This window comes from Myodes glareolus, chromosome 10 (assembly GCF_982192425.1).
Source record: "Myodes glareolus chromosome 10, mMyoGla1.1, whole genome shotgun sequence".
NCBI classification, from domain to species: Eukaryota; Metazoa; Chordata; class Mammalia; order Rodentia; family Cricetidae; genus Myodes; species Myodes glareolus.
In genome coordinates, this window is record NC_142035.1 from 23,376,892 (window position 1) to 23,400,813 (window position 23,922).

General features: G+C 48.6%; 1 protein-coding gene and 1 long non-coding RNA gene across 3 annotated transcripts in view; one reads left to right on the forward strand and one right to left on the reverse strand.

Moving 5' to 3' along the window:
• The window catches only part of Mmp24 (matrix metallopeptidase 24), a 44,809-nt gene extending 22,479 nt beyond the window's left edge, over nt 1–22,330 (reverse strand). The window contains exons 1-2 of one of the 2 annotated variants that reach the window (XM_085697165.2): nt 22,151–22,330; nt 4,028–4,176 (exon numbers count right to left, since the gene is read on the reverse strand). In XM_085697165.2, the coding sequence (XP_085553291.1) occupies nt 4,028–4,176; nt 22,151–22,315 (314 nt within the window). In that variant the 5' untranslated portion in view covers nt 22,316–22,330. Of the gene's footprint in view, nt 1–4,027; nt 4,177–4,269; nt 4,341–22,150 lie in introns of those variants that run through there. The other variant, XM_048431644.3, reaches the window with a different exon arrangement.
• On the forward strand, nt 7,888–12,400 carry LOC148120587 (uncharacterized). Its single transcript, XR_015739137.1, has 3 exons — nt 7,888–8,497; nt 11,528–11,640; nt 12,008–12,400. It is a non-coding gene; the product is annotated as an uncharacterized LOC148120587 (long non-coding RNA).
• Nucleotides 22,331–23,922: the final 1,592 nt, after the last annotated feature.

Here is a 23,922-nt window from a genome sequence, read left to right on the forward strand (position 1 = left end):
CTGGCACAGTGCCTCACATAGAAGGGGAGGGGGTCATAATGATTTCTTAACCAACGATGACGGACTGAGTGCGTCAGAACTCTTCAACACCACAGCAGAAGAACATGAACATAGTCAATGCCCCTTTGTCACACGTGTGTAAGAAGTGGCTCAATACCCAGGTATCCTGTAAATCCAGGACTTGGGAGGCGGAGGCAGGAGGATCAAAAGTTCCAGGCCAGCCCAGTCTAGACAGTGAAACCCTGACTCAAAAGAAAAGAAGTCTCTGAGCAGATATAGGATGCAGAATTTTCTGGAGCACTTATTACATTATATTGTGGCTGTAGATGTTAAGTTGTTGCTTCTAGTAACGGCAGAGTCTGTGAGGACAGGAATCATGTTGCATTTGCCATTGTCCCAGTGCCAGCCGAGTGCTTGGGACTCAGAAAGTCTTGATACATTTGTTCGCTATCAGGTAAAGGCACACCAGGGAGCAAGCCTGGGACATCACTGGGGATTTAAGGAGGGTCCAGGTAGCAGATTTAAAAAGCCACAACTGACTGGGGCCAGACTGCCCTGTATTTTATGTTCTGCACTGGCCTAACAACCAACCCACTGAACTATAGCTTGGCATTGCTGGAAAGGAAAATGTCTGACCTCATTCACAGCTGTTAAAAGCAGTTGCCTTTGGCAGTGGAGAGAAGAAGACAGGCCGTTGTAACCACATACGAAAAGCCCCTAGAGGAAACGAACTTGGTCTTCCTCATGTTGGTGCGTTCCACTCACTCACAGGGTGATCCGCTCTCACGGCAGGCAGTACTGGATCACCATGACAGCAACAGCACACATCCATGTAAACATTGGCGGTTCCCACACATTTATGCGCTAAAATGCTTGGATTTGAGATGGGATCTTGCTAGGTAGTCCAGGCTAGCTTCAAATTCATGACCCTTCCGTCTTCATCTCCTGTGTGTTAGGATTATAAGCAGACCCAGCCACACCTGGATCACTTGTAGGATTTTCAGTTTAAAAGTCTTAATTATTTTATTTCTTTGTGATTTTTGTGTGTACCTGACGCGTTTTCGAGCCCTGAGGATGGCAGGTGGAATCTGCTCTCTTCTACCGTGACATGGGTTCCAGGGATCGCACTCAGGATGTCAGGATTGCGTGGATGGATCAGATTGTTTGGAACACAGAAGTCAGTGAGGCAGGACTGCAACTTCTCTGACTTGGTGAACTGTGGATGCGGTTTAGTGAAGGAAGACCAGGGCTCTTTCTTCCTCCTCTCGGCCCTTAGCGTAAAGTTGACTTAGAGGAGCTACGTGGCTGGATGACGAGTGAAGGAATAAGCGTGTGACATTTCCCAAGGTAAGCACTCGAAAATAGTACTCGAAATTGTGAATCAAACTTCCTTTTTACTAACACACCCTGGAAAGAGAAGCAAGAGCCATCCCTGCCACTGCAAGGCTGAGCGAGACCTGGAAGCCGACTGGCAGGAAATGGGCAGTGAAAGGCAGAGATTGCCCCAAGTCACAGAGCTAAGGTGGAACCCTCTGAGCTCCTCCCATCCCACTCCAGTCTTGGACTGGAGTGCATGTCCAGAATTCTGCTCCCATCTTCCTAGCAGAGGTTCAGGCAGAACTGTGGGTAGGCAATGCTCCCTCTTCCCTCAACTCCTCCCCCTTCTCTCCTCCTCTCCCATCCACATGCTGTGGTTTGAACCCTGTCCAGCAGGCCTGGGGCTTTCTGGAGCACAGTAAAACCCAAGGCCAGGTGGTGCCTCAGTGGAGACACCAGCGCTCCTGGCCCAGGGTGTACTGCCACAAAGCCTGCACAAATGCCTCAGAATTACACCAGCTTAGGAAGGAGGCGAGGATCTATAAGCCATTCACCCATAAGGCCAAGGACCAAGAATTCTGCTCACAGCCTCCTAGGAGCCTTCGGATGTACTGTCTCCGGATTTCACAATGTCACAGTAAGAGGAAGAAGGGCCAGGAAATGTTTGGATAGAATTACAGACCACCAGGGTTTGAGAATTTGAGGCTTGGAATAATGGCTTCAAGGATCTGGTACCCAAGTCCAGCACTCAGAGTCCCCCAGAGACGATTGATTCCATACCAGAGTAACTTGTCTGAGGATGAACTGATTCTCGAGGCACAATTGTGTGCATTTCCCATTCTGCCTTCTGCCAGTTCTCCCGTGTCCTCAGGCAGCCCTGCCATCTGCTTCCACCCTCACGTGGGCTCCCATCTCCCCCTTTGGAGATTCACTTCTGCTCTTTCTAGGCCTTTCTGGCCTGAATATCTCTTCTGAAACAGTTCGAGTGACTTTCATGGATATTTCTTTTTAGTTTTTAAAATTATTTTACTTATTTGTATTTATTATTATTATTAGTGTGTATGTGTCCACACACAGGTCAGAGAAGAACTTTTAGGAGATAGTTCTCTCCTTTCAATATGGGATCTAGGGATTGAACTGAGGTTGTTAGGTTGTGTGGCAAGCACTTTTTACCTGCTGGGCCCATCTTTAATCCTAGTACTTGGAAGGCAGGAGAATCTCTGTGAGTTCAAGGCCAGCCTGGTTTACATCCTGAGTTCCAGGACAGCCAGGAATATGTAGAGAGATCCTGTCTTAAAGCAAAACCAGAACAAAATGTGGTCAACTACTCTCATCGTTTAAAATTTCTATTTATTTCTATTTTAAATATTTGCGTTATTTTTATGGGTATGTATGTGCCTGTGTATGTTTGTGCATGCAGCAGGTACACACAGGATACCTCAGAAGTCAGAGGGTACTAGACCCTGGAACTGGGGTCACAGAAGATTGTGAGCCATCATGTGGGTGCGAGGAATTGAACCTGGGTCTTATGCAAGAGTAGTAAGTGCTCTTAAACGTGGAGTAATATTTCCAGCCCCTTACTTGCACGTGCGCGTGCGTGCGTGTGTGCGTGTGCGTGTGTGTGTACACATGCATGTAGAGCATCGGGAACAACTCTGTGAAGGTGGTACTCCCCTTTCACCTTTACATGGATTCTGTGAATCTCACACATGGCTGGTACAACAGCACCTGTACCCAGTGAGCCACTCCGCCCACCCAACTTTCTCCCAATGAGAAACAAAAACATGTCCTTTTCGGGCCACCACCCATTTCTTCCTCTTCCTTTTGTTTTCAGCTTCTCACAAGTTTTCCCGTTTGCCACCTCAGCTGCTCATGTCTCTTCCCCTCATTGCCCTCTGACGGGGTTCTCACGGTTCTCCTGAATTTATCCACAATCTCTTGTTTCCTCCCTTTGACCACCCTGTGGCTAACCTAGCTGGCCATGCCACCTCCACGGCTGGGAGGTCACTTCCCCCTAGGTTATTTCCTCCCCTCTGGCCCCTCCTTCAAGGCAGGTTTTGTGACCTCTCCTCTCCATCCTCTTCCTGTCCCTTAGTGGTGAGAACTATTCTCCTGGCTAGATTTATGTTACTGCCTCCTCAGCATCTCCCTGGGGTTGGTATGTTTTTGAGCCCTAGGATGGCGTGGCCAGATGACTGTGTTTTTCACAAAGCAGCTAAGTAGGAGGCTGGGGCTAAGCACTGTGCCTGGCACATGCAGGCACCCAGCAGGTGTTTGGAAAATGGGAAAAGTGGGACAAGAACTGCCAGCCTGTGATGGCCCCACAGTTCTCTGTATCAAGGGAGCCCTGTGCGCTAATCTCAAGGCGCCCCGAGGACCACGGAGAGAGCTCTTAGTTATTGGAACCTGATGAGACTAGCCAGACCTTCAGTAACCCATCCCCTCACTGTGTTGACAAGGAAACTGAGGCCCAGAAGGGTTAAGCAACTTGTCTCCAGTCACACAGCATAGAATTAATATCAGAGAGATGGGGGTGGGGGTGGAGGATGAACTGGAACCAGAACCATGAAAGGGAACTCTTTGGTATATTCTCTCCCAAGGAGGCAGTAAATAGAGACAGACAGGCAGGAGAATGGGCGTGGTATGAACAGGACAAATGGGAACACAGAGTCCACAGAGTTCAAAGGCACAATGCCCTATGGAATCTTACTCGATCGTTGTTTGATCCAACACTCCGGTGACTGGGATCCCGTAAAACTGCTGCATAGTGGAGACTGCTGACTGCAAGGCCTTCCCCGAGTGCAGCGCAGACGCCCGGGACTCATAGGGAAGCAGATAGCCGTAGGATTTTAACCAGTTCTGAAAGACACGTGAGAGAAAAACGATGCGTTGGCTGGAGGAGGCTCCGCTTCACATGGCAGAGATTTGCCCTTAAAACTGGGACTCGTTTACCTGAAAGTACTTATGGACCCACACTCTGCTCTCTTCCTCCTCCATTCCACCCTGCAGACATGGTCACCTCAATTTCCAGAATACTTAACTCTGATTGGCTCCCGCTCCCGCTGTCAACCTCTCATTGGCTATCTACTGGCTACAGACCGATACTAGCTTTGTATTCAGAGCTTTGCCTGCCCTTTTTATTCACGAATTCGATGCTTCCCACTGACACAAGACTAACATGCCTGCACACGGAAACAGCTAATTCACTGAGGTAGAGCAGCCCATGGAAACCTTCCCTCCTAAAACACATTGTGCCCAAAGTCAATCTGACAGCATCACACTGCACCGTATCTGTTGGCAGGGGAATATATATATATATATATATATATATATATATATATATATATATATTATATATATAGTCTTCATTGCTAAGCCATCTCCCCACAAAGCAATCCATTATAACAAATATAAATAAGCAAAGCAACATATTCCATATATATATATAAATAATAAATGCATAGAAAAATCTATTATGTAAGAGAATTCCTTGCCTTTCAGAAACACACATTGAAGGCTTACATAAGAATGTGTGGTATCTGCTACTGGTGCTTAATGGGCTCCAAAATAAATGCATAAATATATTTAGAGAGAAGGAGAGAGAGAGAGAGAGAGAGAGAGAGAGATAGCTAGATGAAGTAAATGCAGTAAAATGCTAACAGTTGAAGATTCAGTTGAAGGGTTGTTAGTTCTTTGTCCTGGTCCTGTCAACTTCCTGAAAGTCTTAGTTGATGTCAGCAGTGTGTGCATGTGTGTGTGCGTATATGTGTGTGCATGCATACATGCCTGTGTAAATATGTGTGTGTGCAGGATGAACCCAGAGCTTCTTGTATTCATCTACGGTCTCAGCTCCCTCCGAAATTCAACAACAGCGACAATAAAAACGAATCTAACTGAATATCTCTTGGTTAGAGTTCCATGGAGAACTTTTGTGCTTTTCTGTTTTCCAAGTATTTTTCGTGGAATCATTTTTAAAAAGGGGAAAAATGGCTGAGGATGTGACTTAGAGGATGGTCTCTTAACTATCGAGCACAAAGGCCTTGGGTTCAATTTTAAACACTGGAGAGAGAGAGAGAGAGAGAGAGAGAGAGAGAGAGAGAGAGAGAGACAAGGGCAAGAGACTAAAACAGTGTGAGTGAAGAAGGTCAAGCGAATAGTGAGACCAGGATGGCAAAGCAAAGGAGCTTTCCTCACCCACAAAGGCGAGGGGTGGAAATCTAAGGAAACAAGAGCACCAGGGGTCCCCCAGTCATCTGCTGGAAAATGAGTGAAACTTCCACATTCTTGATGTGTCAGGAACACCCCCCAAAGCCAGGCTTGTAGTCCCAAAATCCAGTTCTCTGCCATCTTCAGAGGGTCATGCTGAGGACTAATGACTGAGTGTAGGGAGGGCACCTTGGGAAATGGTACTATTCCCTTCTCGTGTCCGTCAGCCTGGCTTTGGCCTTGATACGTAGTCAATGATGACTTTGAACTTTCTGATCCTCCTGCCTCCAAGGTGTGCTAAGATTGCAGGCATGTGCCCGGTTTTATTGCATGCTAGGGATCAGACTCAAAGGTTCATGCATGTTAGGCAAGCACTCTACCAACTGAGCTACATCTTTAGCCCAAGAACCTTGGGGCTTTGTTCCTGTACAAACAGCTTTATTGTGAATATGTCACTTATTGTAAGCCAAATCAAACACCTTTAGAAGGTAGGTAGCTGCCACAAACTATAAGTAAGTTACTCTTTATTTTTCACCAAAGGTGACTATAATATCTTCACAGCCTTGGGATAAAACTGATTAAAAGCCAAACTGCCAGAATAATAGTCTTGGAACATCTGCAAAAGAGCGGCGACTTTACTCCTCTCAGATTTGGTGTCGAAAACATGTTTTCCCTTCAGAACGACGCTGCAGAGTGTCAATGCTCATCATCCCCCAACGCCAAGTCTCTTTTATGGCTCTGCATATACGTTTCTCTCTGCCGAGTATTCTTAGTTTGGCAAAAACCTGCCATATTTTAATGTTCAATCCATAAATTACTACCCCTGGAAGACTTCCCAGGCTAAGTGATTTCTCTCTCCTCGATGTTCTCTACACCCCGATTACAGATATTATGGATCTTACGATATTGGGCTCCAATCATTCTGTCTCACCATCCACCAGAGTCTAAGCTTCTTGTGGGAAGGCTTCCCTCCATCTCTGTATATCCAGTGCCTGGGGCAGAGTTGGACATGCTTTGGTGGTTCATTATGTCCACTCAACAAACGTTATCAAACACTTACTACATGCTAGGTAGGCACTGTGCAAGGTTTGGGGGGTACAATGATGACAAGGTGACAAGTGAACCCCTGATGAAGATTTAGCACCACAGAACAGCTATGGAGAGGATTCTGTGGGAGAAAAGGGGGATGTCTTGTCCCTAAGGGTGGAGGGAGAAAGGGAAAGGTGAGGTTGTGGAAGACAGCCAGCGGAGATGAGGTTTGAACTGTCCAGCAGGGATGGGTGGCACATTCTGAGACATATGGAAAAATGCCTGGAACTCTGGGTGAGAGGAAGTGAAGAGGTTGGGGAAGGGAATGGAGAGAGGTGGCCTAGTGTGATCTGTTCTCCAAGAGGTCAGATTACAGAGAGTCATTTGAGACTTGACCCTTGGCCCGGGACCAGCCATAAAACTCAAACACTGACGGTGGGAATGTCTGGGAAGCAGGTGAGCAGTGCAGCCTTTTGCCTGCTCTAACAGTTACTCCCAGGTTAAATCCTGTCAGCAAAGCATTAAGTCCCTGTGCCTTCGTCTCTCTGCCAGGAAACATGGGTCAGAGACTAGTCAGTTCTGAATCCGACGCTTACCTCATATCTGCCCCCCACATGCCCCTCTGGCTTCTCGAGGAAGAAGACCCTGATCACTCTGAAGACATGCCAACTCCCAAACATTCTTTGCCCTTTCGTACTTCCAGGCTCTTCCTGTGGCTGCAAACCCATTCACTTGGCACGTAATAGCAAACTCCTACCCATCCTTTAAGGCCTTCTTCGAAAGGCCCCACTTTCATTGAACTTTCCTTATAAAGCCCCAGTAGAGCGAGGCGGCTTTTTTATTCCTGAATTAACGTGTGTACACCGCTAGATGAAGTTGCTGCAGTGCCTCACACCTGCTCACTGATTGTATCTGTTTTTCCCAACTGCACTGAGTGCCTGGGAAACAGAGGCTGTCTTTTTTTTTTTTTTTTTTTTTTTTTTACCTGCTACAGTATTTAGCACAGTGACTGACTCAATAGTTACCAAGTTCATGAATGAGTAAATGAATGAACAGTTGGCCTGGGAGGCACTGTCTGAGTACGAGGAAAGGAATTCATCTTGAGAAGGCTTACTAAGTAACGAGCATGAAGACACACAGCATGAATCCTGGTATCTAGCAAAGGTAGACAAAAAGTATTTGCTGAAATTTATCAGTCATGCTTTGGCTTTCTGGCTTGATGAGGCAACGGGGTCCATTGTTCTTTCTGAAGAAAAAAAAGAGGTAAAAGCCCACTAAAAGAAGCTAGTCTCCTTCAGTTTAAATGGAACGACTGATTTTTTTACACCTTGACCCATTAATCAATCATCAGCCATGTCCGAAGTCTAACCTTGACGGAAGTTAACTAACTCTAAGACGTCTGACACCTTCTAAGTGCCGAAAGAGGTGTAAAACCCAGAGGGAAGTGAGAAGACTTGCAGGTACAGCGGACCGAAATAGCTGGGCTGAACCACAGACGTGGAGATCACGGACAGAGCAGTGTGATTGGTCTGCTGCTCACAGGGCGGGATTTCAGTCCCTGAGGAGCCAGAGCTGAGAAAGAACAGAGGAGAAGGAGAGAGAGAGAGAGAGAGAGGAGAGAGACTGTGGCCCTAAGATAGAAGAGAGCGGCAGGCAGCAGAGGCGGTGGTGAGATTAGAAGTAGCGATGGGGGTGGAAAGAGAAGCCAACTGGTGAGGCTAAGGAGCACACTTGGAAAACCAAGATGGCCTGGGGAGGAGAGAGAGGCTGGATCCGTTACAACAGAAGGTCCCCGGGGCATTTGAGAGCATCACATCTATTTGGATGATCCGGTCGCAGGAAAGGCCTGGGAGGATGGTCAGGGGTCTGGTCAGGAGTGAAGTGTCCGCTGGCACGTCAGAAAGACAATGGTGGTGAAGTCCATCAAGAAGGACCAGACAATCAGGTATCTGATTTGGAACTATGAATTGGAATAAGGAAGAGAGAATTAAAGACTGTGATCAAAGAATCTGGGGTCCGGGAAGACAGGGTGCTCTGTCAGTAAAGCGCAAGCAGGGGGACCCGAGTTAGATTCCTAGAACCCAAGTGCAAATACTGAGGGTGGTGAGGCGTGCTTCTATAATCCCTGTACTGGGATGCAGACCCTGGCAGGTCCCCAGCGCTCTGTGACCAGTCAGCCTAGCCTATTTGGCAAACACCAGGCTAGTGAGAAACTCTGTCTCAAAAAACAAAATAGATCGCTCCTGAGGAACGATAGCCTAAGCTGATCTCTGACCTCTATGGGCATATATGTACACATGCATACATGCTCACACATACACGCTTGCACACACACACACACACACACACACACACACACACACACACACACTGTCTGGGCAATCGAGTCCATAACCTGGGTGCCAATGTGAGCTATAGGGACAAAGCACCGGCTTCAACATGAAGAGGGTTTCAAATCCCTTCCCAGGGGTTTGTCTATGGAGTAGAGGAACAAAGTGAACTCCCCCAAGGAAAACAAGCAAACCAGGAACCACCCAGCAAAGATACGTCAGAGATATTCAGGATGGAGGAAAAGAGCTTCAAGGAGAGCGAGATGTTATGAAGGAGAGCTGTCCTGTGGGTACAGGGCGCAGAATGAGAGATTGCAGGACCCAGATCCTGACTCTAGAAGGAACAACTCTTGACAGGGGGAGATGGTCTAATTACAGTAACGATCATAGATGTTATTATCTGAGTGCCGACTCTGCCCTTGGCGTCGTGCTCAAAACTCAGGAGGTAGCAACCCGTGAGAGAGGGATGGCGGTTCCCAATTGTAGACGAGAAAACTGAGGTTTAGGCAGACTGGATGATAACCCAGTTACAAAACTAGTGAGCGGCAGGAGTTAGGCTTCCCGCATGGTCAGGCAGCTTCCCCCGTTCCTGGGACTTTCTGCTTCTCACACGCCAAAAGAGCTCAGATCATAGTGCACAGGGTTGTGCTGTAGCTCCCGGGCTGTTAGCTTTTCATTAACTCGACACAAGCTAGAGTCACCTGAGAAGAGGGAACTTCAATTGAGGAAGTGCCTGCATCAAATTAGCCTGTAGGGAAAGGGGGGGGGGCGACATTTTCTTGATTAATGGTTGATGTGAGAGGGCCAGCACACTGGAGGTGATGCTACCCCTGAGTAGGTCGCAGGCTGAGTAAGCTACGGGGGGGGGGGGGGGGACAAGCCAGTCAGCAACATTTCCCACAGCCTCACTCCAGGCTCCTGCCCTGACTTCCCTTCATAACGGACTGTGATCTGAGTGTATAAGCAAAACAAACCCTTTCCTGAAGCTGCTTTTGGTCAGTGTTTATCAAGGCATCAGAAACCCCAACTCAGACAGTTCCTTATGCCAGAACCCCGCACCATCACTGCCTCTGGTTTCCAAACCAGAGGCCTGCTCTGACCCATGATTCCTTGCTCTTCCTTACTACTCAAATCCAGTGTTTTACCAAAAAGCATTGATCCTACCTCCCAAACATCAAATCAACTTGTTTCTGTCCATTTATCCATTCAATATTTACCTTTCATTTTTAAAAATTTGAATATTTAGATACATATCTGTGTGTTCCTGAGTGGGTGTGTATATATGTGCACCCCATATACGCAGGTGCCCATGTGTTAGAGAGGGAATTGGAGTTACAGGTGGACCACCATGTGGATGCTGGGAACTGAACCTGGGTCCTCTGCAAAATCAGTAGACGCTTTCCACTTCTGAGCCGTCTGTCCAGCCCCAGTGATGTTTACTGAGCAACCTACTATGGAGCGGGCTCTGTGCACTAGGGCTGTAACAGAACAAAACCCTTCAGCTGCTTTCAGTTGTCATCTAGTGGGAGAACCAGCAGTAATAAATGTAGGAATGGGGTGACGCAGGCCAAGGAGACAGAGAATTCTGGGCCAGCTATTCTATAGAGTGCAGCCGGGGAAGATCCCAGGCATTTGAATAAGCAATACTAGAAAAGGAAAGGGGTGGGATATGCCAATGCTAACTCAGGAGTATCGTTGGAGGGTTAGGGGAATGGCCAGTGGCAGAACATGTTCCTAGCATGCATGAGGCTCTAGATCTTTGGAAGCATCCTTCAGAGAGTTACAATAATTCTCTTTCCACCTGCGGGCTAGATAGGGTCTTATCTGAAGATAGTTTGCTTGGGACCTACATACTGTCTGTCACATGCTAAATATTGCTAACTTAGCTGAGTGCCTTCGGGCAAATGACTTAACTTCTCTCTGGGTCACGTTCCTCATCTGATAAAGAGGACAATAAAAGAATCATTAAGATGCTTCAGTGACAGGAAGCATTAGGTAAGAATGGTCTTTGAAGATGTCCACATCCAAATTCCCAAAGCCTGTGAATGTCATGTTGCAAAAGAGGATGTCCTTATAGGACCAAGGATCTTCCAACAGGGAGATTAGCTGGGGACACCAAGGAGAGTGCCATGGAATCCCAAGAACCCTTAGAGGAGGGAGGCAGAAGAGTCCAAGTCAGAGATGGAATAGAGAAGCAGAGGGTCCTGAGCCAGGAAGTTGAGAGGCACAGGGTCTCCCTGGAGCCTGCAGAAGAATGCAGCCATGCCTATACCTTGATTTTAGTCCCATAAAACCCGTTTTGGACTTCTCATTTCCAGATCGCTTTTGTGGTGCGAGGAATTAAATTCAATCCCTTTTGGACACTGTACAACTGAGTTATATGAGCAGCTTTATAATAATTATTATAATTATTGAGGCAAAATCTCACTACATAGCTCTGGCTGGCTTGGAACTTTCTGTATAGACCAGGCTGCCATCAAACTCAAGAGATCCACCTGCCTCTGCCTCCAAAGTGTTGGGATTAAAGGTGTGTGCCACCATGCCTAGCCAACAGCTAGATTATTTTATTTAACAAAATTTCTGGCAACTTGTTGTAGCAACAATAGAAAACTAATACATGAACATTACACCTTTGATTTTGACAGTGCTGTTACTGTGTTCTTCTGCCGACCCTCTGCAATACAGTGACCACCACCTTTGGCCACTTCTGCTGTCCCAGCCTCTCTGGTGACCTTTCCAGGATCTCCTTGCTCACTGGGTCTGTTCCCTTGAATTCCTGTCCCACTAAAACCTTTCTCCTCTAGCCTTGTAACTGAGAGACCTTGCTGCTGGTCTCCCATGTTAGAACTACTTTTTAAAAATGTCCTACTGATGGGAGAAGGGGAGGATTGGAGAAAGCTTGGGGGAATAGGATGGGTGGGATGGAGGAAGGGTGGATAAGGGAGCAGGGAAGTAAATATCTTAATTAAGGGAGCCTTTTTAGGGTTTGCAAGAGACTTGATCCTAGAGGGGTTCCCAGGTTCAAGGAACGGTCCCCAGATTGTTCCCTGGGCAGCAGAGGAGAGAGTGCCTGAACTGGCCTTGTCCCATAGCCACACTGATGAATATCTTGCATATCACCATAGAACCTTCATCTGGCAATGGATGGAGATAGAGACAGAGACCCATATTGGAGCACTGGACTTAGCTCCCAAGGTCCAAATGAGGAGCAAAAGAAGGGAGAACATGAGCAAGGAAGTCAGGACCACGAGGGGTGCGTCCACCCACTGAGACGGTGGGACTGATCTAATGGGAGCTCACCAAGGCCAGCTGGACTGAGAGTGATGAAGCATGTGATCAAAATGGACACTCTGAATGTGGCTGGCAATGAAGGCTGACTGAGAAGCCAAGGACAATGGCACTGGGTTTTTATTCTACTGCATGGACTGACTTTGTGGGAGCCTGGTTTGTTTGGATGCTCACCTTTATAGACCTGGATGGAGGGAGGAGGACCTTGGATTTCCTACGGGGCAGGGAACCCTGACTGCTCTTAGGACTAGAGAGGGAGAGGGAGGTGGGGAGGGGGAGGGAAAAGGGAGGTGAGGAGGAGGTGGAAATTTTTAATAAATAAATAAATAAATACAAATGTCCTGCTGAGGAGCTGGAGAGATGGCTCAATTGTTAAGAGCACTGGCGCCTTTTCAGAGGACCCAGGTTCAAACACTCCCAGCACCCACATGGCAGCTCACAACTGTCTGTAACTCAGTTTGGATCAGGAATCTAACACTGTCACACCAATGTGCTTAAAATTAAAAATAAATTATTTAAAAAAAATGTCCTACTGAATACAAAACCATTCAAGGGTCCAGGAAATGCGATGCTCAGGAATATTGAGAAGATCATGTAATTTCACAGGCGTGTTTTCAGAAGAGAAAAATGAAATGCAGGGAGGAGAAATCACTTATTTAAAATTTCAGAGCAAGTTGGCGGGGGGGGGCAGAAATGGAGTGCAGCCTCCAGCGAGGGTTCTCTCTGTCGTGTTACCCCCTCCCCCAACCTCTAGAGTTCTACGGTGCTTCCAAAAGCTCTCGCTCTCTCCCTTCTCCTTCAGTTCCAGCCAGTCTAAAAAGGGCCCTCAGAGTCGCCCACAACACCAGCCGAGCTTCTTGACAAACACCTTAATGGTACAGCATTGCCTGTTGGCTGCCATCAGCTCTCGAGTGGGTGGTAAGTGCACTAACGGGAATTCCCGGGAGCTCTACACAATGTCCTTGGCCCACTCCCAAGAGGCCACCACAAGCCAGACAATCACCAGGGTTGGGGAGGTGCACGTTTGGGGTTTTGGGTCAGCACTGGGATGTCCGTTTTCTAATTCTGGGAAGGCCTCTGACCAAGGCCAGGAGTGTGGCCACACTCTCATTCACTGAGGAGGGAGGAGGCCTGGTCTTCCTTACTCTTTCCATTGCCTTCAGGTTCCCTCTGCTTCCTGATGAGTTTAACACCAGGGAGAGAGGAGACAAAGACTAGGGTTAGAGTTGTTTCCTTAGTGGGAACATGGTTGCGCTAGACAACCTCTAGCTAGGATGCAAGTCTCCATGTGAGTGCAGGGCTTGGGTGGAGGTCATTCTCTAGTTCCTTGTTACCAGTTTCGAAGTCTAAGCCCAGATCTCAACAAGCTTCAACCCCTTTTTTGTCACCCCTCTCCAGACTCCCAACCTCCAGCTCTGATTGCTCTACCATGTTGCCTGAACACATCCTGCAGGCCAAGCCTTGTTTCCACGACAGAATGCCACATTCGCTTGTATTCTGGCCATGTCCTGACGAACCATTAAATATGCTACAAAATGTGTGTTGCATAGGGGAGGCAATCTGTCCCCGGCTAGGTGGACTCAGTCTGCGCTCCAGTGACATCATCACATCCCTAGAGTCTGTCTCATACTATGGCATTAACAAGGCCTTACACACCTGTCATCCCCACTGAACTCTTGCTTGTGAGCTTACAGTCTGGCATTGGGAGATAGATACGGAAGTACTAAACACGCCATTACCACGGTGATAAGTGGAATGAAAGGCCAGGACAAGGGGCCTTGAAAGTACTTATCAAAGAGAGCAGGGGCGACCTCCTCAGGTGTATAACAGCTCAGGTGAGACCCATGAACCAATAGATGTCAGCTGTGATGTCAGGGGTGACCGCCCCAGGTGTATAGCATCTCAGGTGAGACCCGTGAACCAATAGACGAGGTTAAGTGAAAGTTGAAAAAAGTGAACTTTTCAGGAAAGAAATTATTCTGTTCAATTTCTTTTTTTCTTTACTTTTTCTTTTCTTTGTTTTTTTGTTTTGTTTTTTTTTTTGTTTTGTTTTGTTTTTCCAGACAGGGTTTCTCTGTAGCTTTGGAGCCTGTCCTGAAACTAGCTCTTGAAAACCAGGTTGGCTTTGAACCCACAGAGATCCGCTTGCCTCTGCCTCCCAAGTGCTGGGATTAAAGGTATGTGCTATCACTGCCCGGCTCTGCTCAGTTTCTGAAAGGGAAGGAGTCTGTAGACTAGAAAAGTAGAAAATGTGCCAAGGTGGCTGGAGTCTAGCAACCACTGAAGAGAGTCAGTAGAAGAAAAGGAAGCGTGAGTGGGATCACTAGGCCACACAGGACCTCAGGCCACGTGAAGCAGAGTGGTGGGTACTGGGCACAGGGGCTCACTGTACTGTACGTCTACTTCTGTGTGTGTTTGAAAGTTTTCTATAATGAAAATTAGTAGCAGTTGGGGCTGGAGAGATGGCTCAGTGATTAAGAGCACCAGAAGACCCAGGTTCAATTCTCAGCATCCACATGACTGCTCACAACTGTCTGTAACTCCAGCCCCAGGGAATATAGTGCCCTCTTCTGACTACTGAGGGCACTGCGTGCCTGTGATACACAGACAGGCATCCATGCAGGCAAAACACCCATACATAGGAATTAAACATAACTAAATCTTTTAAAAAATTAGTAGCTGTTTAGTAGTAATGGGTTAGCCATTGTCCTGGAAGTCATTTGAGCAAGAGGAGGGTGGGAACAATGTGGTCTGATTGGAGTGCATTAAACCTTTTATTATTGCTAAAGATTTTAAACATTCAGAAAGTTATAAAAATAGTAAAACAGATATCAGGAAATTATCATCCAGAAATGCAACAAACTGTTTTCTGCTTCCATACCTGCTCACTCCGCACTGTGAGTGCGTGGGGAAGAGGTCGGCAGGGAGGACAGGCTTCCCAAGCCTTGTTTGTAGGATAGCGTGGGACAAGGAAGCCTTGTTTGTAGGACAGTGTGGGACAGGCTATACTTTGTGCTATATTGGTTTACTTATTAAAAATATATTTAGTAATTTTTGTTATTTCTCCTCCCCACTCCCACCCCTCTGTGTGTGTGTGTGCGCGCGCGCGTGCGCGCGCGGCACACACACACGCGCGCGCACACACACACACACACACACATACACACGCCATGGTACAGGTGTGGCGGTCACAACAACTTTGTGGCATTCTCTCTTTTGACCTTTGTGCAAGTTCTGAGGCTCACACTCATGTCCTTAAGCGTGTATCATCAGACAGCACAGTCCTTTACCTGCCGAACCATATGCCACTCCATATAGTCTACGTGGTGATGGGGACAGGACGTGGGGCTTCGTGCATACCACATGAACACTCTACCAACTATGACACACTCCCCAGCCCCTGTATTGGCTTTATACACAGATCTCATACAGGTTTTTGTTTTGTTTGAGGAAGGGTTTAACTATGTAACCCCTGCTGGCCTGGAATTTGCTATGCAGAGAGATCTGCCTGTCTCTGCCTCTCAAGTGGTGGGGTTTAAAGGTGTGTGCCACCATACACAGCTAGAGCCATATAGATTCATTTTTCAAACATCCTCTGACTCCTTCATAAAGGATTAGAAGTGGGCAAGGGGCTGCCCAGGTGGGGAGGCTTTAACGTTAAATAAGAAGCTTAGTCTAAGATAGCCGTGTAGAGAAGTGAATGCAGAAAGTCCGTGTGGACTCGGCACGGGCACTGTCTGGGGCCGGTGGGGAGAGAAAAGGCAAGAGAACTCTCATGCTCTGGAAACACCTGTTTGTGTGTGCCATTGAGTTTAAAAAGTATTCATCGCCAGCAGAAGTTGAAGAACAATGTCTGTTTTTCTCCACTTTTTTAGAACTATATGCATAACCTTTCATAAAATGTTATCTATCTATGTACTTATGGGTACGTAGACACCCAAGCCCCTCCCCCAACACACACATTTACTACGTACGACTTTGCTATTGTTGTATATATTATTAAAGCATAGATCAAAGCTGATTTTTGAAAAATCTTGCGTTGTAAAACCTATCAGAACTTGAGTGAAATGAGCCCCGGAGTCCAGGGAAACGAGGATTGGCTGGAAAACCTCTGCAGGGCTGAGGAGTAGCTCAGGGTACATCAGTAATACACACCAAGCATGAGGCCCTGGGTTCGAACTCTAGCATTGCACACAAACAAATGAAAAAGCAAAACCCCCAGCAATGGTGGGGGCAGGGCCAGAGAGTTCATAGCTCTAGCCATATACCATTCCCTACCACCGGCCCTCAGGCCTAAGTCCTGTTAAGTAAGCGTACAACTCTTAGAACTACAACCAGCACCCAGAGAGCAGCTCAGGGGCAAGTGCATCCGGGCCCCTCAGCCTCTGCACAACCTCCAAACAGGCCACTTCTGCACTCTGCCTTTAATGAGGCCCCTTGGCCTCTGGGCGAAAGCCAATCTTACAGTCTGCTCAGTTTCCCTTCCCAGCCTCATCTCCTTCCACTATCGCTGGAAACAAGCGAGTAACTCTATGCCCCAGATATATCCAGTTCTCCAGTGTTTCCTAAACATGCCACGAACTCAGGGGAAGCCATGGTTCCCGGTTTTCCCTGCCTGGATTGCTGGCCCACCATTCTCCACTCTTTTCCTCCGTCTGATTTCATCTCAGTTGCCTCTTTCTCCTGAAGCATCCTCTGACTGCTCCGAGCTCAGCTGGGCCATCTCATGTCCTCCCTTCTTAGGACTTGCCTAAGCCTGACTTTTTGCCTCTAGTACAAAGCTGAGTGTAATCCCAGCACTGGGCAGGCTGAGCAGGATGATGACTGAGTTCAAGAGCAGTCCGGGCTCCACAGCAAGGTCCTTTCTCAAAAATAAAATATAAACACACACACACACACACACACACACACACACACACACACACTAGTACACTGTATTCTTCAAGAGAACTGATGAATACTTGGGTACCAAGTACTGTTCGAAGAATATGGTTGGGGAACACAGACAAGAAGAGTAAAAGCATTTCCTAGGTTAGGTGTTTGACACAGTGCTGGGCACGGGGTGGGATTGTGAGGGTGGAAAATGATGGTTTTAGTTGTTTCCTCATTAGGACTTCACACAATTCTATATTATCTACAAGGCCAAGTGATTTTTACCACAAGTCTTTTGATACAATTCAGGTTTACTTTTAGCAGTATAATTTACTGATTTTCAAACTATCACCTTTCAAGGTCTGGCGTGGGACAAGCTTTAAAGTGGAAAATGGCGGCCTCAGTAATCCAGGGCCCGGGCAGTTTGGTGCATGGGGAAGGTGGGGGGCAAGTGCTGAGCACAAGGATCGAGACTCCAGCTCTGGTCTCCACCTTGTTTGTTAGCCGTGGGCGGGCCCCTGGAGAAGCTGACAGGAAGCCCTGTCATCTCTCTGAGCCGCTGTTTACTCATCCATGAAGTGAGCAGGGCTTTCTTGGCTACGTCATGAGGTCGTTGCCAGGACCACACGTATGTGACAGGGTCTGGAAAGTTTGATGCTCCTTACACACCCAGAGGCTGTTAGGACACCAGGAAAATCGGCAGTAACACAAGAAGGCATAGGAGAAATGCAGCTCGTGTCTCAGAGAGAACATCTAATGACCTCTCTTTCCCCGGGCAAGAGCAGGATGTATGGGAGGCTACAGCGATACTGAAACACGGGGGACTTGGGAATTTGTCAGTGCTTCCTCACAGGGCTATCTCGGCCTCCGACTCACCCAGGGCTCTTGGCTTCCTTGACTGCAGGCGCTAACCAGAGAGTGCTCCCCCTTTGCTCAGAGCACATCACTCAAAACCAGCCTCCTGGGCAGGACTCCATTAGAGCCTGAATCTCGGAGTCACGCTTACTCATGTGGCCTGCGCTCAGTGGCTTAACATTTTTGTCTACTCTGATTTTTCTCAAATCATACCTAGGAAGGACAAACACGTAGATGGAGATTCTCCCCAGCTAGCACTAAGAGACAGGGAGGCTTGAAATAAACCAAAGGCAAGGATCCAATTAGAGATTTGGTAGCGACCCTCCCTCACCCCACAATCAAAGTACAAAAGAAACACTCAAGAAAGCGAAAGCAAAAACAGATTGAATTTTTTTTTTCTTTTTGTCTTGGTATTGAAAGAACAGAGATACGAAATCAAAAGCCGAAGACAGTAAAGAAAAACACTTTCAATTTAGAAGCCAGGAGGCCAGGGACCAGTTCTGGTCTGAATCATTGGCAATCAAAGTTTGTGTCCTTGGACACTTCATTTAAGACAATTGAAGAAGTAAGATCGGCGGTATGTGTACTTGGTGATTGCTACGGTGATGGCCACCTCTCTCAGTCCCTCTTCCCTGTAGGTCACCATTATTGGATGACATTCCACCTAAGAAGGTTGAGAGAACTCAAGGGTGAGTTCTGACACTACTGCTTACTACTAGAGGAATAGAATCCAGGTCCAGGCCAGGATGCATCCCTCTAAGAAGATCTTTATTTGTGTGTGTGTATGTGAGTGTGTGTGTTAGATGTGCATGTGGGTATATGTATGTGATACCTCTGTGTGTGTGTGTGCATGTGCATTAGATGTGCATGTGAGTATGTGTGTGTGGTGCCTGTCTCTCTCTGTATGTGTGTGTGCATGAGTGTGTGTGCGTATGAGTATTTGTGTGGTACCTCTCTTTCTCTCTCTGTGTGTGTGTGTGTTAGATGTGCATGTAAGTATGTGGGTATGTGTGTGTGTGTGTGTGTGTGTGTGTGCACGCGTGCGCGCGCGCGCATGTGTGTGTTAGATGTGCACATGGAAGCCATAGATAAATCTCAGGTGTTGCTCCTCATGAGTCACCCATCTTGTCTTTGTTTTTTTGCATTTGTTTTTGCTTTTTCCTTTGAGACAGGGTCTCTCACTGAAACCCGAGGCTCACCAATTAGCATAGGCAGACTATTGAGCCCCAGGGACCCTGTTTTCTCCTCCCCAGAGTTGGGATGGCAAATGAGTGCTCCTCCAGGCTTTCTACAGGTGCTGGAGGTCGAACTTGGGTCTCATGCTAGCACAGCAAGCACTGTACCAGCTGAGTGCTCCCTCTGTTCCCCAGAAAAGGTGTTTAAAGGGACCTTGAAACCCATGGGCTGTGGGTGCCTATTTCAATGTAACCCTTGAACATGAAGAACACAATGCTTAATGGTAAATATTTAAGGTTGAGGATAGTGTTAGCTTTTGGTTGGGAAGAGGCTTGACCAAGATCCACGATCTTTTCCTTCTCAAACCATGTGTAAGTGTTTTAAAAAATTAAATGACACACTGAGTGGGGATGGCTCTAAATGTTCCCCTGAGAGGAATAAATGATGCTGGGAGAAGGGAGGGGGTTTCCTAGAGAGGCAGCTGTGAGCCAAAACCTTAAGGAAAGATTTCTGACAAATGGGTGGAGGTACAGCAGCGCACAGCACGTGACCACGTCCAGGGAGCCCTGGCAGCCTGTCTTAGGATAGACAAGAGGCAAGCTTATCTGGAGTCAGGATGCATTATCTATGAAGGGTGGGAAAGATGGCTTGCTAATGGGGAGATAGGGAGGGGCTGAACTCCAAGGGCCTCTAGATACAGAGGAGTGAGCAACATTATCTGTGGGCTGGAAAGCAATGACATTTCTATAAATTTTTCAGTCATGTCACCTAGTGTTCAGTGAAGGGGTAATTAGGTGCAAATTATCTCCATGATTTCTAAAAGTTTTCGATAGATGTTTTAAATGGTCTGGAATAGCCATGTTTTCATCAAGGCCTGAGAATGCACTTAGGGATAGGAGAGACCAGATAGGAACAGCCAGTCACGTCTCGGGATGGAAGGGGATGAGGAGCGCAAGGGGCCCCAAGCGACCACGCTGGGACCTGTCTGACTTAATTTTTTATAAGTGATTCAGAAAAAGTAGAGCAAAGAGAAAACCCCAGGACTGCAGCACTTATTAAACCCTTTCAGGCAGGGAAATGCTATGCCAGGGGGCGGAGCAAAACGGCAGCTGGACATCAGTGTGGAGACCTGTAAGTCGATGCAGTCGGGTAGAAATAACCCCCACACGAGGTGCTGTGCTCCAGGCTAGAGAGCGTGCTTTGTGGATAGTGTCCCAAAGGCTGTGACCTGATATGTGTAGATCAGAACAACTGACAAAAGGAGTGGCAACAGGAAAGGGCCCGAAGATCAAAGAAGAAATTACCCTTTCTCTATGAAAGAACGCCACATCTGGAGACAGCGGTCAGGTTGAGAGCGAACTCCTCCTGATAGCCACAGAGAACAACAAAAATGATCTAGGATAAATGTGATTGTTCTCGGAGGTGGCTCACCATGATGGGAGAGCTTAAGTTTAACACTAACAAGGGTGTGAGAGAGGAAGATTGGAAGCCTGGAAGGCCGGGAAGGATAAGCACTAAGAAAACATAACCTTCTCTTCAAATCCTGACATATCTAAGCAAACTGTCTTCTCTTAATGTGCAAAATGCCACAGGCATAAGAAGGGCTCTGGCTTGAGCTCACTTGGCTTCACCTCTCAGAGATGTTGACGGTTGAGACGACAGGTGAAAGTCACAAGACCTCCAGGGGCCAAGGTCAGCTGAGAGCCCACACACCCTAATCTCCAGGGTAGGGCTCTCCCAGCTCACCCTGCACACATTCAGGAAGTCTGGAAGAACCCTACTTTTGCTCCAGTGGAAACCCATGAATCATGATGTGTGACAGAGTTAAACCCACAAACAAACTAGAGAAAGTTTTCACTGAAAGTCAGGTAACAATTATACACCCTTAGGAAGCCAGCTATCAGCTGGGGCAAAGGATTATTTAACACATTCTATTTTTTTTTTTAAACATACCATCTTTGGAGAGTCTGAAGAAATCTAGAGCTTCTCTCCGAGAAAACCATACATTTTCACATAGAAACACAAATTAGCAGAAAATTTCAGAGAATTTATGATCCCTGGAGTCTCTTGCCCAGTTATAAAAATTGCTGTTCTGGCAGATTCTTCTTAACAGAATGCCTACTTAACCACTCCTCTCAGGATAATTCAGGCTATCACTATTTTCCTCCAGCAACATTAACTCTATTTCAACATTATCTATTAGAAGTTGGGAGAGAGCAGAGAAATTAGTGCAACTGCCCCCGACCCCATGTGATATAATGTCCTGGCTTAACTGAGACTACAGTCAACTCACTAGTTCTGTGACCTTGGGCAAATTACTTAAGCCTTCAGGGTCTGTATCCTCATCTGTAAAATGGGGACAGGTGCTACAGCTAGCACACAAAATACATACCGGGATTAAATGAGCTAATTCCTATCAAATGTAGCGCCAAGCCTGGCCCATAGTGCACGACTATTATTATGCATGTATCCATGCAGGCATTATGCATGCATCCATCCAATCCCCTCTTGGAGCTCCGACTTCACATGCCAGTGATGAGCAGCTCATCGCCTTCTGGGCTGGCTGAGCACCTCCAATTGTTACAAACTTCCTGCATTGGGCCGAAATGTGCTTTCTTGCAACCCCCCACCCCCACTGTCAGTTGGCCTCAGTTCTGCCTAGTGGGGCCATGCCGATCTAGTCTATCCCGACGGCCCTCCAGCCACCAAGACAGCGATCCGGTCGGTCCTCGCCCTCCTCCCTCCCTCTTCTCCAGATCCAACATCCTCGGCTTCTTCTCCAGCCCACAACACACTGGCTGCGCTTACTATTTACTCCGAGGCGTCGTACGGTTTCCCTCACTCACAGCCTTGCAGGCCACACGCCCCGGCGCTACCGCGGCCATCCCGACCCTCCGCTCCACCCCCGCCCGCCGCCCCTGTCCGCGGTGCTGAACGGAGCCCGGCCCGCGGGCCCCGCCCGGCCTTAATGCTGACCCGGAGCCAGTCCCCCCACCCCACGAAAGAGGCCCGGCCGGTGCCGCCCCCCAACCCCCGCCCGGCACCCCGGCCCCGGCCCCGGCCCCGCGCTCGCCCACCTGCCCGGCGAAGGGCGCGTCCGCCCCGGCCGGCTTTCCGGCCCCCGCCGCCGCCGCGAGGCAGCAGAGCGCGGGCAGCAGTGGCAGCAGCCGCCCCGGGGCCCGCCAGGCGCTCGAGCGCGCGGCCTGGACCGGCGCAGCGCGGCTGCCCCGGCTCCTCGGCATCCCGGCGGCGGGGGCCCAGCCGCCCGGCTGCGATGGCGGCGGCGGCGGCGGCGGCTCCGGCCGGGTCCTCCCGCTGCAGCCGCTGCGGAGCCGCCGAGTCACGGCGCCGCGGACGCGCGCCCGGCCCGCCTGCCTTCGCCGCCGCCGCCGCCTCGGCCGCCGCGCGCCCCCGCCTCCGCGCGCCCCGCCCCGGCGAGGGGCGGCCGGGGGCGCGGGGGGCAGCGCCCGAGAGGGACCTGCGGGCGGCGGCGGCGGGGCTGCGGGAGGCGCTCGCTCGAGGCGCCGGGTGCAAAGAGGGCAACCCAGAGGGAGGGCGAAGAGGCCAGATAAATAATGCTGGCCCTGAGGTGGCCCGGCCGGGCCTGGGGTCTGCAGCTGAGGGGCGACCCTGGAGAAGAAGGGGCTGGGGAGACAATCTGGGTTGGAAGAGAATGAGCTAAAGAAATACTTGGCATCGGAGAAGGGGGGTCTCAAGGACTTGCCTCGAGGAATGGTGCTGAGAAACTAAAAGAACAGACCTGGGCAGTGCTTAAATGGGGTTGGGGTACAACCCTGGGAAGCTCTCTCCTTTGAGGGAGCGATCTCCCATCCCCTATGTGTCCCACATTGATGAATCACCTTCTACACCTGGTACCCTGGGCTACTGGGGCTACGAAAGCAAAAAAGGAAGACCCATGAGTGGAGGTGTATATTGCAGAGGGTCACACCTAGTAAGAAAACGTAAGCACCGAAAAAACTGGATACTACCTACCGAGTATCAGAAAAATTCTTGGGGTCCAGGCTCAAGGGTGCCTGAGAAAAGTTATGTGGAAGGAGGTGAGGTTTTAGCAAGACCATGAAGGAAAGGGGAGGAGTGGAGGGTACAGAATGGGGTTGGCTCAATTTCTGTGGAGTATCTGTGGGTCCCTGTAGTGTTTCTACAGAGAACTGCCGGGAAGAGAGAGATGGGGAAGAAGGCGAGTGCTGGCATTGCCGTTCTGGGCTCTTCCCATATGGAGGGGGTGACTGGAGGTTTTCCTGAGCAGGATAATGTATAAATTATGGTGGATTGGTAGTTTGGAGGTATGGAGCAGGCGTGTTAGGGACAGACCTACGTCCAGGCGCTGGCTCATCTCACTTTTGTAAGGTGTTGTACTTACTGCTGTATACAGCTACTCCTTGGCATTTAATAAATGTCTCATGTTATTCCCTGCCCAAGGAAAAAGATTGGGAGAGAACTTCAGTACACCCCACAAAAGGGCACAGGCCACAGCAATAGTTTACTGAATGCCTACTACACACCAGACACTGAGGTGAACTGTATGAATTGTATGTATCTCCCCAGTCCTTGTAGACAAGCCCTGGGAAACAGGTTGTTATTGTAAACCGATTTAGGATAAAGAGGATGCTCTGAATAAGTTTGCCAAACATATATGATTCATAAGCGGGCAGCTGGAGCTATCTGGTCTCAAAACACATTCTGTTTGCTAGGATGGCAGGTGATAGGGAATGGCAAAGGGCATCGGCAGAGGAGGAGGGAAAGGAGTGTGGAGTGATGGCCAATGCAGAAGATGAATGGTGGCATCGTCACAGAGCTGGAGTCCTCATGAGGAGGGTTAGCTTGGGGA